The sequence below is a fragment of the Euprymna scolopes genome, chromosome 20 (assembly GCF_053919585.1).
Source record: "Euprymna scolopes isolate OS-2025 chromosome 20, ASM5391958v1, whole genome shotgun sequence".
Lineage (NCBI taxonomy): Eukaryota > Metazoa > Mollusca > Cephalopoda > Sepiida > Sepiolidae > Euprymna > Euprymna scolopes.
Window position 1 is genome coordinate 79,007,955 of NC_136501.1, and position 18,903 is coordinate 79,026,857.

Sequence of the window (18,903 nt, forward strand, 5' to 3'; positions counted from 1 at the left end):
ATATTCATATATATTATAATGTTCGTACTTAGATGTGTTGATAGAAGCTCTTTGAGTGAGGAGACAGTCTTAAGACAGTCTTAGTGTAGATATGAGAAGTAGAGTTCACATTGTAGATATGAGATGTGTATGTCAAGACATTTTATAACACAGATATATAGACATATAATAACAATTTTCACTTTACCTTTCGGTAGAATCACAACACAAAGACGACGTTTATACAAACACATGATGGGTTTATTTCTTCTCACGACCGGCCGTGGTTTTCTCATCAAGAATTCAAAGCTTCACATATTAAGTTTCAAAGTGACCGTCTCGCTTCTAGACGTTCGAATTCCAAACTGCAGACTATCGTCTGTCGTTCTCAAACACCCTCTGACTCTCTCCTAGTTTCTCCTTAGTTTCTAACTATATCCAGAACTTTCTATTTTCCATGACGTCATAAACATGTTAAAACGTGTATTCTTTCACGTGTTCTGGACATGCATATCCAAAACTTTTTCCTTTGTTTACAAAAGGAATTTTAACCTATATTCTCAGTAACCTATTTTTCCAATATGCTAAAAACATGTTTATTAAATTATGTTGTAGCTGCATTCTTTCAATTGAATTTTCATAACAAAATTGACAGTGCACATTCTTTTCTTGAAACTATCGTTTGTTTTACATTCCATTTTCTAATTCGCACACGTAATCTATTTCTAAACCTAAATTACGAGGTTCGAATTTCGTCTATGCTCTTTCATTTTCATTTTAACTAAATTTTTCTATTTTTATACTTACATGAAAAGGGGACAGCCCTTATCATGTAACATAAATTTGGTAGACGTAAATTGCGTTCTATTGTCTGTAACAATGCAGTCTACTACTCCAAACCTAGCGAATAGTTCATACAGGAAGTTGATAGTTACCTCGGATGTGGGATTCTTACATTTTAATACTTCCGGCCATTTGTCTACAACAATGAGATAGTAGAATCTATCTAGCGGTCCTGCAAAATCTAAATGAATCCTAGATCAAGGTTGGTTCGGTTTTGCCCAAGATCCGAATTGAGTCGGAGGAGCTTTCATAGCTAATGCACATCCTCTACACTCCCTGATTTTTTCTTCTATATCCTTATCCATGTTTGGCCAATAAACGAAAGAGCGCATAAGGCTTTCCATTCTTGATATACCTGGATGTCCCACATGGAATTACTTGAGCCTTCTTTTCTGTAATATTGCATGAATTACGACCCTGTCGCGATATAACAGGACGTTATCGCAAATTGAATATATTTCTTCATCCAGTTGTTGATCCTTTCATGCGTATAATAAATTCGTCCACCTCTGCCTTACTCTTAATCTCATCAAGCATTACTGGAAGTTTTCTTATTGTGTCACATAACATATTTTTACTTTAACTTCCGCTTGAATGGCTGCTATTACCATATCCTCTAATGGTTTTGTCTACTTAGGTAATAACTTCGATAACCCGTCTGCATGATTAAATTTTTTAGATGGTACATAATCCATTTGAAAATTGTTATTCAGAAGTATGGTACCCCATCTTTGGAGTCTATTCGCCGTATGTTGTGGTAGTCCCTTTTTCAGTCCGAAAATCGTTAATAATGGTTTGTGGTCTGTTTGTAACAGAAATTGCCTACCGTGCAGGAAACGATGAAATTTCTTTACCATGAATATAATGCTTAGCGCCTCTTTTTCAATTTGTGAGTAGTTCTTTTTGGCTTGCAAAAGTGATCGGGATGAATGTGCTATGGGTTTCACTTTTCCATCATCCATTTTGTGTAAAACGCATGCTCCTATGCCATAGGAGCTGGCATCGCTTGCAACTATAATTTCACACTTGGGATTATAATGTGCCAGAAACAAGTCAGACGTTAAAGTCTCTTTAATTTCCCAAAATGCTTCTTCACACTTTTGCATCCAGATCATTTTTGGTCTTTCCTTAACAGTTCATTTAAAAGGCGACCTTAGTTTATGCATATTTGGCACAAATACATTGTAGTAATTTGCCAAACTTAAGAAACTTTGTAAAGATGCAATATTTTCTGGAGCAGGCATATTCTTTGTTGCACTCGATCTATCTGGATTCGGCCTTGGGTTTATCGATGATTTGCTCCAAGTATTTTATTTTCTCCATGAAAAATGTACATTTTTCCTGTTTTACTTTAAATCCATAATCCTGGATCGTTTTGAATATTTGGTTTACATGAGCTTTGTGTTGTTCTTTGCTAGCACTTTTCATTAACACATCGTCCAGGTACCCTACTGCGAAATCCAACCCATTTAATATAATGTCCATAATTTGCTGAAAAACCGCAGGGGCGACTTTGACCCCAAAAGGAAGTCTGTTAAACTTGTACAATCCCTTATGGCTATTAATACATAGCAGCTTTGAACACTCCTCATCGACTGGAACTTCTAAGTACACGTCACTGAGGTCAATTTTAGAAAAATATTTCCCTCCACTCTGTTTCGCAAATATCTCTTCAGGGCTCGGAAGAGGATAATGGTGATCTTGTAATGCCCTGTTTAAGCCTGTCGCGAAGTCGGCGCAAACCCAAATCTCCTTACTCTTTTTTTTTTATGTAAACCGTTGGTGCAGCCCATTCACTGATCAATTTTTCCGATGACACCCATGTTTTCGAGTCTTTCTAATTCACCGTCTATCTGTTCTTTCTGAACACTGGCTGTTCATTTACTTTTATATCAAATTTTGCTACCGCTTTTGTACACCCTCCCAAACCGCCTGAAAATATGTCTGGGAAATTCTCTTTTAACTCCCTCTTAAGTTTTTCTGTCTCCACATTCGAATCCTCAACCTTTTGGCAAAATGAGCTTAAAGGCAGATCCCATAGTATAAACTTTTCAAACAAATCAGTTCCAAAGAGGTTGTTTGATTTTCATTTGACAAAATATTTTGCTTTTTCAGCCCTGTTCTGGAAAAAAATATTTGTCAATAATTCTCCTTCAAAGGTAATTTTTTTCGCCACCGACGCTTCTCGCCATTTTATGGGATTTAATCATAGTGGGTCTCCCAAACCTCTTCCATGGCTGTACATTAATAATGGAAATGTCAGACTCACTATCAAGCTGTAGTCTTACTTTCTTTTTAAACATTTTGACCTGTACATATTTCCGGATATTTTGTTCCTCAGGTTCAATCTTTGTGAGTTTAATGGATGTCTTTCTACCAGATTTTTTTCTACAATACGATGCTTTATGCCCTTTCTTGGTGGCAGTTGTCACATTGAGTGTCCCTACAAATTCAAACATTGTACCAATGTTTATTTCCCCACCTCCAACATGTTTCTTTTCTCTGGTTATTTTTTGAAGTCAAATTTTTCTTTTGATGGATCTTTTTAATATGCGACACTCCACTTTCCTCTATGTCATGACTGTCTTGTTTCAACGCAATAAAACGTTCACAGTCTTCCGCAAAGTTTTGTAGTTTTAAATTCGGTTCGTTTACGAGTTTATTTAAAACATGACGCCTGATTTCAGCGTCTTTATTTAAGACCAGCCCTTGCACAAATATTAAACATTTAAAATTATCTGATGATAATTCCTCCAGTTTAAAATCGTCGCAATGCTTGTTCACTATACTTGCATAAGTAGTGTAGTCGTTTTCCTCTCTTCTAGTAACATTCATACATTTATATCGCCTATGGAAAAAAGACGTTTTTGCAGAAAACAGTTCTGTAAGTAGCGTAACTGTTTCTTGGAAACTCAACTCACGGGTATTTTTTGGGAGAATAAAATTCACGAACTTTGTATGCTTGGCTGTTCCCAATTTCCTTAGCAAAAGCCTAACTTTTTTCGCGTCTGACCAGGTACTACTATCTGATATAAAAATATCCTCATATCGTCTATAGTACTGGACGAAAGTGACATCGCCTTCTGGATTATAATTGAAATTTTCAATAGCGGCCCACACAGCTGTTTGAGAAAATGCGTTATGATTATCATCCGCTTTAGTTAACTGTGTCACCTCCAGAATTTTTCTTTGTTCCTCCTGTGTTTCCATCAATATTTCCTCGAAGCGTTTCTGTGGTTGAAGCATTTTTTTTCTTCAAATGCTTGTTTAAATCTCTCTTCTCTTTCTACTCGTTGAATTTGCTGCTTTTGCAATGCCAGATTTTGCTCTGCCTGGAATTGGAACAATTCCAACAGTGAATCTTTGAATTTCGCATCCATCATACGAATTCAGTTTACAATTTACATTTGTATTAAAGAAATATTCCTTAGTAAAAAAAAAAAAAAAAAAAAAAAACAACCAAGTTTTCTTTCCAAATTCTTTTGTTTGAAGAACAACAGTTCAGCAGTCCTTTTGTAACTTAATTTGTTGAACGCTATATTTCTAGTCTTACTAGAAACAATCCAGCGAAATAACATTTGTTTAACATTTTTTTTTATTTGCACGCTTTTTATGTAGCAAAAATAAAACCCGTCGCTTTAAATATCCGACGAATTCATGTGGGAAACTTGTAGTTTTTTTTGGTTTTTTTTTTTACCCTCTTTGCCTTTTGCAAAAAATGACTTGATTCTTTACATGTTTGCTAAGCACAAATGACATACGTGAATACTTATTTTTCACGGTCTCTTTCTCTCTTGACAAAGTCAAGCGGTTTTTTTTTCTTTTTCTTTTTTAAATCCCAGATGTTATCGAAATAACGATAAGCTTACATGGTATTTGCTAGTTGGTTTTGGACATTTAACTTTGCAGAAGAAAATTCTTACCGTAGGAAAAATGGCTTCTGCTGAAGAAAAAAATGAACCCCTTTTCCTTTTCTAAAACACTTGGTAAGTGTGTTCAATTATTAAATCATTGACAACATTCGCGTTTTTCGCTGTAGATTTTGGTAGCAAGTTTTTTCCCCGTCGCCAAATTACTATTGTAGCAATTAATTCACTGTTAATCCTTGCATATCCAAATATCTGTTGAAATGATAAAGGTGTTCTGCCATAAAGATTTTACAAATCTTTATTTCAATCACTTTTGGTGATTCTCTGCAGTGATGCTAGTTTCGATTCCTTGTCGCCAATCTGTTGTGTCATGGAACAACAGTGAAAATAAGAAAAATCAAGTCGGGGTTCGTTAAGGAACAAGTGTATTAACAATAATGTACAAAGATAGGAAAGCATGTCTATCTGCTGGGCACTCGGCTAGCAGTTGAAGAGCAGTCACATCTCTCTCACCGGTGTTGGAATTATTTATAGTGCTAATTGGTGTAAATTCCTCTGTTCAAGGAAGGCCGGTATAACAGTTGTCTTAAGGAGAATTGCTTCCAATCACCGTGGAAAATCTCATCAGTATGCCCTGTATTTAAGAATTCAGGTGATCGCTCCTCTCTCTCTCAGTACAGGCCAAAAAGTCTCCTGTGCGTCATGAGTAAATTGCTGGAATCTGTGTTAAATAGAGAAGTAATCAACCATCTTAGCAAAAATAACCTTCTTAGTGACACACAATATGGTTTCCGTTCTGCTAGATCTACAGCAGATGTGCTTACAGTTATATCTCATAGGATTAGTGAATCTCTCAACGGAGGCAACCTTTCTAGGGCTTGACATATTGAAGGCCTTTGATAGGGTATGGCATAATGATTTACTTCACAAGATCTCCAGCTATGGTATAACTGGAAATGTCTTCTCAATTATTAAATCATTTCTCTCTGATAGGTTCATAAGAGTAGTGGTTGATGGGCAAAACATCAGAAGCTCACAGTATTAATGATAGAGTCCCTCAGGGGTTCATCCTGGGCCCAACACTCTTTCTGATCTACATTAATGATCTTCCAAATCACATCCTTACATCATTTATAGACATCTATGCTGATGACACTACTATCTATGGTAGCACATCTAAGACCATAAATGACCAAGTTCTCTCTGATTCTCTCTCCTCTTGAGCAAGTGGTACAATGGGGAAAGAGGTGGCTGGTTACTTTTAATGCATCTAAAACCAAGCTTTTATCTTTACATCATCAATGCTCTGATCCCCATCTGGCATCAATTGAAATGGATGGCTCTCGTCTTGGGGAGGCCTCATGTTTTGACAAGCTTCTGGGCTTGACCTTTACTCCTGATCTGAAATGGAACACATACATTAAATCTGTTGCCAAGTCCACTGGAAAAATTGTGGGATCTTTCTATCAATCCAGTAGATATCTCACTGTTGATGCAGTTCTCTATCTATATAAGAGCCAGGTACATCCAAGGATGAAGTATTGTTGCCACATCTGGGCAGGAGCTACTAGAAAGGACTTATCCTGCCTTGATAAAGTTCAAAATAGACTTTGTAGCCCTGTAGATGTTTTTTTCTCTTCCCTGCAACCTCTATCTCACAGAAGAGATGTTGCGAGTTTGCTTTATCATTATTTTCATGGCAAGTGCTCAACTGAGCTTCAATCTATGGTCCCCCCCTCACCAAACTTTCACAAGAAACACTCGTCTAGCTGAAAACACTATCAATAATTCCCCCACTCTTTATCTGTGCCTAAACCTAAACGTAGAGTCCATGAACAAAGCTCCTTTCCAAGAAGTGCACACCTGTGGAACTGTCTTCCGTTTTTCTGCTTTCCAGCTGACTACAATCTGATTGTCTTCAAGTCCAATGTAAACAAGTTCTTGATGAGCCGTTTCACTTAAGTTAACAAATTTATTGAATTTCCATTACTAACGATTACTATATTGTCCAATTGACTACTGTACACTCTTAACCCTCATCCTTGAGTGGTCTCTGGGCCTTGATAAGTGGTGATGCTCATGTAAAAAAAAAAAAAAAAAAAAAACTGTTTCCAATGTAAATTGGCCTCTCTGCTTTTTCTCAGCTATCTCAAACTAGAGTTCTTTTTCTCACTAATTTGTCCCTTTAAGGTGACCAAATGTCACCTCATATGCAAATTACTGGCACCTGCGTTGCCATTTAAAAAAAAAATCCATCTATAAAATTACACCTTCCCCCATCCGTCACCTCACCAGCCAAAAGAGGCGCAGTTGCTTGCACGAATAATACCTCCTATTACAGAATTCAAAAGACTGAGATTAACATACATCAAAAATTATTCAACACATGAATATGTCTCAATAACATTTTTATTTTGCAGTTGTCATACTTTACTTAAATCTAAATATTTTGGAATTTTAATCCAAATACAAAAAAAAAATCACATCTAGATAGATTGAAACACAAATCATCATCAGATATGTAAAGATACATTTTTTACGAAAGCATATTTTAATTTCATATTTACTATGTTTTAGAATTATCAATAGTAGCCACTATAATTATATAACAGTCATCATGATTATAATGGCTGAATATAACAATTTAGAATTAAAACAATTTTTAAAAGCTGCTTGATTTTTCTTCACAATTTCACAAAATATGGTATCACCATTAAAAACAATTATTTTTATATTTTTCTTTTAAAACAGAAATGCCATTAAATTTTCATTTTGAAAAAATATTAAGAACAAGCAATGTTGGAGTTTGTAAAAACAAAACAAAATAGAGAATTTATATATTTTTCTTCTGGTCAGCCACTCAAATAGTCTAAGAGGATACACTTTTTTGTCAGCCTGTCTTGTAATCCCTCTCTTTCCTACAGGGGTTTATCTTTTGGCTAGTCTATTTGGAGTTAAGTGGATTGAATGATAATGATGGTGTCTCTTTCAGGTTTTTCCTTTTTTTATAACTGAGAGATAATAAAGGTAGTTGAGTATTCTTTGTAGAGAGTGAAAACTGCTTTTCTGATTGGCACTTTCCCCATAATGCAGGAGACTAAATTCAGATGTTTCTTGGGAGGCTTCTCCATCAACACTCGCTAAATGTTAGAGTATTCTCAATGAGATTTTAATGAAAATATATTTTTAATGCATTTTTCAGTAAAAAGACATTATCTGTTTCTAAGAATCCAAATGCAGAAATCTGTCCTAAAATACATCACGCTCTATGTACATGAACATTATTATGATTTGTTTATCAACTAAAGATGAAATAATTTTGTAATGCAAATTCTTTCATTAGATGAGCAAGAAAACAAAAAAAACCTACTTTCTAATTCTGTTTTAATTTCAAATTTCCCAAATCTTTCTGTAACATCTTCTCGATTTTGTTTTTGAACAGTCTCTGGTAGATCAGGTGCTCTTCTTTCCTCAACACTTTCAGCTTGTGAGAGAGGAGTATCACGTCCACTAACATTAGGTGTGCCACGCCCACTGACATTCGCAGAAATCATGTCAGAAAAATTGTCATTATCATTCTCCAAAGAACCAACAGAATGGCTTGAAGCAACTTCAGAAATTGCCTCTTGAATATCACTTGTGTTGCCTGAAAATAAAAAAGAAAAAATTTTTAAGGGGCAAACAATAAAAGAAATCATGTAAAAAATTTCTAGTTTTTTTCTCTTTCAATTTCTGACAATTTCCCAATTTACTCCTTCCCATAAACTGTGTGTGGGTGAAATTTAATGTACAATGACCCCTTTTTTTCCAAGTCATTCTATCTTTAGGGAGCACTTAGCTAAAAGTGCTGTTTGCTAAGGTAGATAAGTTCTATACATTTTAAGTGAGTGAGGTAAGACAGAGGTGGAGGTCATGTTGCAAAGTTTATAAAATAAAAAATTACTTATCCCATCACTAATCCAAGGTTAAAAAAAAAACAAAAAAAACAAAACAAAAACACTTAACCTTAATATTAATCTTAAGTTCGAATGGTGAGACTGACTTTCAAATCTTTCCTTAACCCTATTATTTAACTCCCAGTCAGAGTGGTAAGTTCACCTCCTCCAACAAAATTTCTCATAAAATCATCTAACAAAGTAGACCCCCACCCACCTCCTCAAACTCTGCAGTGGTTATCTCTAATAGCAGAAAAAATTGCTTAACTGTCCTAAAACACCAAAATTGCCTGAAACAGGGGATCATTTCATGTTGAATTCATATATGAAACTGATTTCTAATTCTAAATTGTTTTTTTTTTGTTTTTGTTTTAAGTTTTCCAGGATGTTGCACAATCACCTAAAAAAGTAGAATGTTATGGGTGTGTGTGTGTGTGTTAGTAAAGGCTGTTAATATCTTTTTTTTTTATTCATACTGAAAGTATTTTAACTTCATCTTCATTTTTAATTTTATTAAATTTTATGTAAAAAGAATTTTCAAAGATTTTTTGTGTGTAAAGAAATGTTTGTTAGTTTAACCAGCATATTGACTTTCTTTGGGTCATTTAATGCTGTATATAAGGTTTAAAATTTTTTTATACTTTCATCGTTGATTTTCGCTGGGTATATTTGGGCAATGTTTTGATGTAGTTTTTTATTTGATAGTATTTATATTTTATGGTAAAGATTTGCTCTTTTTAGGAAATTTAGAATGGTTTCAGGGTTTTCTTTCTTGAAGAGCTCTTTTAAGTTTGTGGCCTTGTAGTAGTGTTGACAAATTTCTGTGAGGCTATAACAGTCAAGTAAAAGGTTTGTGACATGGTATACATTTGGAAGGTTCTTCACTTTTTAGTATGTGGGAGTGAGTTATGTTTGTGTGAACTATCCGGATAGGTGATAAGACTACTTCTTTACATGATTTTCTGGGATTTACTGTTTTTTTTTTTTTTTTTTTTTTTTTTTTTAAGTATAAGCATAATTTGGAAGAGTTTGTTGTTTTGGCAATTGTTCCAGTTTCCTTGCCATTTCTTTGTAATAAAATGATTTATTGAAGGTTTGTAGTCTGTATATGGGACCTTTACGTCACTTATTTGGAGTGTTAGAGAATTTTTTGGCTGTCATATCAGCTTTTTCATTTCCACGGAAACCATAGTAACTAGGAATCCAACAGAAGAAGAAAGTTTTGTGTTATATGATAGAATGGATCCTTTGTAGCAGTTTGATTATTTAATTTTTAATTTTTTAATGATTCTAGTACTGATAATGAATCTACAAATATGAATTTCTTGGAATTTGGGTTGGTGATAATATCTAGAGCTAAGCTAAGGCTGTAATTTCTGCACTACAGATTGAGGATTTATTTGGTAACCTTTTCTGCTGAAATTTTTTTCTGAAATAGCGGCACATCTCACTTTGTTTTAATCTTTGGAAACATTTGCGTAAATGTGTGTCCAATTTGAGTAAGAATCCAGAATGTTATTTCGTTTTTCTCTATAAAAGTGAGTATTAGATTTAGTATATATATTGTCAGGTCTAATATGATTTTGGTTGATTTAACAGCCAAGGTGGAAGTTTTGTGAAATTTTCCTCATGGATACTGGTTTGATCTGAGTTGTCGGTAAGTGGTTTTATCATTTTTTTCCATGTAGAGACCAAAAGGTTTAATTGCATTTTCTTTTTGTTTGAATAGATGTGTGTAGTCGGGATTGAAAGTGTATTTACAGGCAGAATTTTTGGGGTTTCATTTGAGTTTTAGATAATATTGCAAGCCTAATTTTTCACGCCTTCATTTTAATCGGGGTTCATAGGCTTCAGCATATAAGCTTTCTATTGAAGAGGTTTTGAATGAGCCCAAGGCAAGTCTTAATCCTGTGTGATAGATGGAGTCTAAAGTTTTAAGATAACCTTTTCTGGTTAAACCATATACGAAGCTTCTATAATCTAGTTTGGCTCTTATCAGGGTTCTAAATAATTTTAGGAGTGATGAGCAGTGTGATCCCCACTCGGTATTTGCTATAACCCTTAATAGTTGTTGGGTTTTGAAACATTTTTGTTTTAAATATTTTAAGTTAGGGATGAAGGAGAATTTTTGGTCAAAAATAAGTCATAGAAATTTATGTTGGTCAGTTATTTGGATTTTTGTTCCTTTTAGATTGCGAGTAGGATCATTGTGCATGCATTAGAGAAATGGATACATTTAGTTTTGGTTGTTAAAAATTTAAAGTCATTTTCTGTGGTCCATTGTGTTATTTTGTTTATGCACATATGTAGTTGGCGTTCTGAGTTATGAATATTTTTTGATCTATGGCAAATTATGAGGTCATCCACACACACACACACATATATATATATATATATATATATATATATTTATTTCATTGTTTAGGCAATTTACAATGTTATTGATTTTTATATTAAAGAGCGTAACTGATAAAAATACATCCTTATGGTACTCCTTTCTGTGTTTTTGTGTCTGATAAGGTTGGTCCAATTCTTACTTAAAACTTCTATTAGATAGAAAATCTCCTATTAGGATGGGTAGTCTATCTTTTAATCCAAGATTGTGTAGGTCTTTTATCATACCTTGTCACCATGTTGTATCATAGGCTTTTTCTAAATCAAAAAATAGCAAGTTAGATACAGTTTTTGTTGGCATTTTTTTAATATTCCTCCCAATTTGCTTTTTTTATTTTCTATTGAGAGAGATGGTTTTTTTGTTTGATTTAGATTAGTTAAAACCACTGGGAAATGGTCATTACCTCATGAATTTTATAGAAAGTAGTCGATGATGGCTGGTTGATGGTTTGTTATAAGTAGTAATAGGTAATTTATGTTGGGTTTTATGCCCAGCAGTTCCATTGGATGGTTTTTGGGTTATGGTTTGATTTTATGTATTTATTTTTAACTTTAGTTAGTTGTTGGTACCTGATCTTTGATCTTTCGTATCCATTTCCTCAAATCTGTTTTGAATTGAGTCTCTTGGTCTGGAAGTTGAGCATGATTTGTTTATTTTGGTTTTAACTTCTTTGTTGGTTGGTGGTGGGTTTCCTTTTCCTTCATGGGTACTTTTTGGTGTCTATTTTTTTTTTTTTTTTTCTCGGTGAGAGGGGTTGTTTCTATGGGTGTTGCAGCAGTTTGGGTTTTGTGGGTCTTTTGGGTTGAGTTTTGGTTTCGGAGTTTTGTAATCTTTATTTTCAATGTTGATTTGTTTTATAGTTTTTTTTAGCTCATCCATTAGTTCCCTTATTTCATTGAGTAATTTCATTGGAAGGTTTATTTTTGGTATATTTTACTTCAGTAGTTTCTTTTTCTTCCATTTGTTGAATTCTTTTGAGTTCACACTATGGTCCTTTTGGCAGTTAGTACATTTTGTCTCTTTTTAGCAATCTGTATAGGTCTCGTTTTCTCCACACCTCATGCATACTGGAGAGCGTGTGAACTGATCTCGGTGCTGTCCGTACCTTTGGCAGTTGTAGTATGAGGGGGTTTGGTATGTATGGCTGTGTTTATTTTTTCATACCCTACTTTGATGTTGCTTGGTATTTGATGGGTATTAAAAGTTAGGATGTAGGAGTTTGTATCAATAGTTTCACCATATCTTTTAATTTGGATTATTTTTACATCAATAATATTTTGAAGAGAGACACTTTTGTTATTGGCTCCCCTTCAGTTGCTTCAATAATTATAAAACAAGGAAGATTTTGAAATAGATTTTAGTTTTGGGATTCTGTTTCTGAATCTGAACTTGATTTATCAGAAACTTTACAATGGTTTCTTTTTTGAGGCTTTTTATTTGCCATTTACATATGTTGGATTTTTTGTTTCTCCTGCTCCCCACACACCTCGGAGACCTGTATGAGAAGTGTTCGGGGTGGGGTATTCACCCCAACACAAGGATACAAGAGAAGTATACTCATCCTGCTGACTTAATCACCTGTGTTTCCTTTGTCTTTTCTAATGGCCTCATTTCTAGAAAAGATGTTAGTTTTCCAGACGTATTTTATCCATTCTTCAGCAAGTTGATTGAAATTTCAGCCACTGCTTACTAAAAATCAGTTTATTTAGTAATGTGGAGAGTGTGAGCATATTTTTTGTCGTGTTCGATTGATTCAATGCTAGTCATGACTAGAGCTATGACAAGAGAATATTCTTATTCTTTTGACTCTTGAGTATATATCCAACACAGTTAATCAATCGAGAACCACATCACTCTATATAAAAACATACAAGACATTAACTGATATATACTCAGGAGTCAAAATAACGGGGGCAGTCGGTGCATTCTAATGTCCCAATGACAGAGCGGCCAGAAAGAAATGAAAGCGAAATAAAAAAAGACAAAAAAAAAAAAAGAAAACAAGAAAAGAAAGATGAAAAATAAAATCAAGACAGAAATGAGACTTCTGATAAAATAAAAAAATAAATAAAAATCCTGCCTTTTCTTAATTTAAAAAAAAAAAAATGGAATTTCACTAAAAAAAACTTAAGTCACAGTTTATAAATTTTCAAATGAAATGAAAGTTGAATAAATAGTGATAGTCACAGATATACCTATGTTTATCCAATGCTGCTTACTGTAATTTCTACTACCCATCATATTCTATGAATATAAAAAGTAAGGTAAGAATGTATGTGTAAGATTAAATAAAATAAACTTGTATGTCCTTTTTAATTTTCTTTCAATTCTTAACTTAGCAAATCAAAACTTGGCTGTTTGTGGTTTGCATCAAACCCAGTCACAAAGTCTGAAGAAGGTTGAAAGAGTTTCTCAGTTCTAAAATCACTTTAATTCTCAACGCTAATTTCTCAACAACAAAAAACAACCAGCGTTTCAATCATTGTGTCATTTCAAAACCCAATGGCAACATATCAGCCGCTGTTTGCGGTGTTGTTGACATCTGAAGAACCTACATTTCATCCTTTGCACCAAACATCTAAGCTTCACTTGACAAACACACTCAGATATTTTCTGTCTTTTTTTTGTTATTGTTTTCATCAAAATGGCTCTAGACAAAGCATGAAGCTACTTGATGCAAGAACAAAAGATGATTAACACAAAGGCAGGAGATGTACATTGACTTTAATATTGAAAAGACTAAGGTAGGAAGAAAAATGTCTGAAGAAAGAGAATTTGAACCAGACTAATTAACCGTCCGCTCATCTTTGCTCAGAACATGATGTCATGCATGCTCGGGTTTGACTGTAATCTGACGGAAGATGCCAATCAGCCAATCAATACATGGCAAAGGAGCAGACCATCTTTGGGGAAAATATTGGAAGAAAAAAAAAGTCAATAAAGTAAACAAGACACCCTCATATGGCCGTTCCTAACAAATATATACGAGATGAATACCTCCATGTTGGATCGACAGTTACAAACGCCAGAGGATGTAGTTTCATATTGTCAAACAAAATGATTAATAATAAGTTATCAAAGGCAAGATAAGTTACTTTTCTACCTAACTGGATAATTTTCTCGTGTTTTTATTTAATGTAACATGTTTATTCAGCTCGAAAAACGTACAGTGTTTACCGATGTATTGGAAAATTAAAAATGGCGCCCGGCCCGACTCTCTTTGACACGGTAAGTTTGAGAAAAGGAGTTAAAAATAAAAAAAAATATATACAAAATACTGTTAAAAACTCACCAAATATATGTCAGCCTATGTCACAGTAATATATATTGAGCGAGTTTCTAGCAGTATTTTGTCTACTTTTTTATTTTTAACTCTTTTCCCCAAACTTACCATTTCAAGAGTCGGGCGCCATTTTAAATTTTCCAAAACATCGGTAAACACTGTTTTCAAGCTGAATAAACATGTTACATTAAATAAAAACACTAAAAAATTATCCAGTTAGGTAGAAAAGTAACTTGCTTTTGATAACATTTATTTGTTATATATTTGTTTTTTTGACAACTTTTTCGAATGTATGTGTATAGTAATACAAACCCTCAAAATCTATATCAATATTCTTGAAATTTTAAAAGAAAACACATCAAACTACAATTAGGAAGCTTTTTATTTCGCTATTTTTTTTTTTTCTACTTATTAAGCGAAAGATATTTTTACAACCTGCTCCAGCGTAGTATAAACGGCCTATGGAATTAACACCTTCAACCTCGAAAATAGAAATCAACAAATTTATGGAATTTTCTTTGAAATTTCGCAATGCAATTTCTTATTAAATTAAAACTAAATATAACATTTGCTGACTTATTTACCTGTCGAATACACACACACACACACACACACATATATATATATAACTTTCTGTAAAATATTTATTTGAAATGGAAACGGCATTTTGCAGTTAGGACAACAAAACAAAAATGAAGTAACGGTTCGTATTCCTAAAACACTCTTTAACCCTAACAATAACACTAAGTTCGAGTGGCAAGCCCCCCCCCCAACAAAATACCTCTGTAAGCCACATACAAGCATCTAAAACAAACAAACAAAAAATAGATCCTTCCTTAAAGAAAAATACACATAAAAATAAATTGGTTAACTGTCCTAAAATGCTAGAATGGCCAGGAAATGGTGAATTATTTTACATTAAATTTTTGTGAAACTAACTGCTCCCCCCTCTAATATTGTTTTTGTTAGCTTTGTCTCTGTCAAGTTTTCAGTATGTTCACACATAATTTTCCTTAGCCTTATAATTAATTCAAATTCCGAATGGTAACCCTCCCCATATTCTCATTGCATAGAAACCCTCTTAAAACTACACATAATCATCTTAAAAAAAAAAAAAGAAAAAAGCATGCATATTTTCCCATAGAAAAAAAAACCGTTAACTGTCCTAAAATGCTAGAATGACCTATATTAGGAAATTATTTTACATTCAATTCTAAAATAATTTGTTTATCTTTCATTAAAGTTTTTCATGGCATTTTATACATAATTTCCTAAAAAGGTAGAATCACATTTTGGAGGGGTGGTCAGAAGGAGTTGAGTGGGGTTAAACAGAAGGTGTTAATCTACAATAATACCAAAGAAATATTGCAATATATTCATTTTTAAATGGTCTTATGTTTAGATTTAAGTTTTTTGTACATAAAGCACATTACAATTCAACTTTGAGTTCTCCAACTTCTTTTCTGTTTATGGATACATGGCATTTTTAAGGAATTGCTGCATATTTATGCACATTTACTGCAGATTATTTGGAAACCATAAACTTTGGGAGATTTTCAGTTGCATATTCTGATTCCTTGTACAAAAATACACTTATATGGTAAATTTCATTTCTTAGTCTTGTGTTTTAACAAAGATATGACATTTTTACTGAAACAGTAGTGTAAAAAATGTGACGAAACACATATGGTCTTAAAGAGGGAAAAATATCCAAACGTGTGAGGCACAAAAATAGCCATAACTTCCTTAATTTTAATCAGATTTTAAAAATTCAAAAAGATTCTTTCTTAGCTCATCAAGCTCTTTCTATGCATACCAATATTGAAATATTTCAAGCTATTTCAATTTTTTCATGTGTATTGCTACTGAAAGCTCCCAGTGCAAGTCTCAGTCCTGTATGGTAAATGGGATTTAAAATTTTAACATAGGATTTTCTTTCTGCTTGGTATATACAGCTGCCATAGTCAATTTTTGATCGAATTAGGGATCTGTACAGGTTTAACAAGGTCTGCCTGTCACCTCCCCAATTTGTACGGGCCACAACACACAGAAGTTGCAGTGCTTTATTACATTAGTTTATGTGGGGAATAAAATTTAGTTTTTTATCAAAAACCATTCCTAAATCTTGTATTCATCAACAACGAGGATATTTTCTCCATCGAGTTGTAATTTAGGATCATTGTGCAATTTGTGTTGATTGCAAAAATGAATGCATTTAGTTTTATTTTTTGAAAACTTAAAACCATTTTCTTTTGCCCATTTATTCATTTTGTTTATGCTGTGTTTTCTTTCAATGGTATGGATGTGCTTGGAACGATAGCTTATAGAGCAATCATCCACGTACAATGTTCTATTTATGTCAGAAGTTCCTTTACTATGTTGTTGATTTTTATATTAAATAGGGTTGTTGATAATATACTACCCTGTGGCACCCCTTCTTTCTGTTTATTTATATCACTTAGAGTAGACCCTATGCGTACCTTGAAGGTTCTGTTCGTTTAAAAATTTTGAATAAATTCGGGAAGTCTACCTTTAAGTCCAAAGTCAAATAGATCTTTCATAATTCCGAATTTCCAGGTAGTATCGTAAGCTTTTTCTAGATCGAAAAAGACAATTGTGGCGTGTTCCCAGTCTTATGAAGGCTTCTCTGACATAGCATTCTAAGTTGACCAAATGGTCAAGACATCCACGATTTTTACGATAACCACAATGTGCATTGGTTATTAGTTTGTTTATTTCTAAATACAAAATTAGGCGATGATTTACCATTCGCTCTAATGTTTTGTACATACAACTTGTTAGTGAAATTGGTCAATAATTTCCAGGATCTGAAGAATCTTTTCCTGGTTTTGGTATTGGAATAATCGTATGTTTCCAAGATTCTGGGAACTTCTTTTTAATCCAGATGTCATTGGAGATTTTTAGGAAAAGTTCCAATGAAGTTTTTGGAAGTATTTTAAAAAAACTATAGTGGATCTCATCTGGTTCTACGGCCGTGTTGTGTGATTTGGTTATGGAATTTTCCAAATTCACTTATTGAAAAAGGTTTATTATATTCTTCAAAATTTTTGGAATTGAAGTTTAGCTTGTACTTTTCAATATTTTCCTTGATGGTTTGGAATTCTTTGTTATAGTTTTTTGAAGAAGAGTTCTATGAAAATGTTTTGACTAATTTTTTTGCTATAGCCTTCGTTTCTGTTATTTTGGTATTTTTAGTAAAAAGATGTTTAATTGGTATCTGGTTATGTTTTCCAGAAATTTTTTTTAAACATTTCCCAAACTGTCTATGGTTTAGTGGAAACATTGATCTTGCTGACATATTCTTGCCAGCATTCTTTTTTGGCTTTCTTTATTATTCTGCTCTATGCAATTTGTATTCAATTAAGTTGCTTGTTGTTGGTTATTAAATTTTCTTAATGCTGCTTTTCGCAGATTTATTGATTCTTTCATTCTTTGTTAAACCATGGCAATTCCATTGGATTTTCTTGTAATTCATGATGATTTTTTGGGGGGTTGAGGAGTAACTTAAGTTTCCATGTCTTCTAATTCCGTAAATCTATTTGTAGTAGTAGTAGTAGTAGTAGTAGAAGTGGCTTCTGTTTGTGGTAATTTCTTTATATTATTTTGTTTTTTGGTAGATGTATCTTTCGTTTGTTTTTCAAGTGTGTTTTTTTCACCATGGGGAAGATGCATTGGTGACCTGTGTGGTATTTCTTTTAACTGATTTTGTTTTTTTCTGTAGTAGTGTTTTTGGGGATGCACTCTTCTATTAATATTAATGTTTGTGTAAATGTTTTGATTGTATCGATGTTGTTTTCTGTCAATTGTTCGGAGCAGAGATTCTTGTATTTTTCCCCAGTTGGCTTTGTTAAGCTTCCATCTTGGTGGATGTTCAAATATTTTTTATGGCTTTTGAGAATGATTGAGTAGTGATCACTACCACAGGCATCGTCAAATACGCTCCAAGAAAAATCCAGATAAGTGGAAGGGTCACATATGGTTAAATCAAGTGAACTAAGCGTTCCATTTGTTGGATTAATGTGAGTGGCTTCTTTTTAGTTGAACAAGCATAGATTATTTTTATTTATTAGATTTTCAATTTTCTTTCCCTTTCTATCCATGTCCTTGCATCCCCATAAGGTGTTGTGACTATTTAAGTCCCCTAGGAAAATAAAAGGTTTGGGTATTTGCTCTATTAAGTTCTCCAATTCATTTTCATCTATTTGTTCATGTGGAGGTATGTATAAAGAACAAATGCTTATCGGTTTGTGTAAAGTCGCTCTTATGGCAACCGCTTGCAAATTTGTTTTTAATTCAATTTGGTTCTGGGATATGTTATTTTTAATAAAAATACTGATACACCACCAGAGGCTCTAAGTCCTGTATTATATTGTTGTTAGTGTTTTATATTCAAATCGTCCTCATTCTTAAAGAAGGTTTCTTGGAGACAAATAACCAAAGGATTAAATCTGGTTTGCAACAATAAAATTTCTTGTAATTTGCCTTCAATCCACGGCAATTCCATTGGATTTTCTTGTAATTCATGATGATTTTTTGGGGGGTTGAGGAGTAACTTAAGTTTTCATGTCTTCTAATTCC

At 33.4% G+C, this 18,903-nt stretch overlaps 1 protein-coding gene across 5 annotated transcripts in view; it reads right to left on the bottom strand.

Annotated features, from left to right (window-relative positions):
- LOC145241477 (GTPase-activating protein and VPS9 domain-containing protein 1-like) overlaps positions 1-18,903 on the bottom strand; it is a 347,817-nt gene that overhangs the window by 157,489 nt on the left and 171,425 nt on the right. For all 5 annotated transcript variants that reach the window (XM_080104469.1, XM_080104467.1, XM_080104464.1 and 2 more), the window contains one exon: positions 8,062-8,337. In XM_080104469.1, the coding sequence (XP_079960595.1) occupies positions 8,062-8,337 (276 nt within the window). The remainder of the gene's footprint in view (positions 1-8,061; positions 8,338-18,903) is intronic.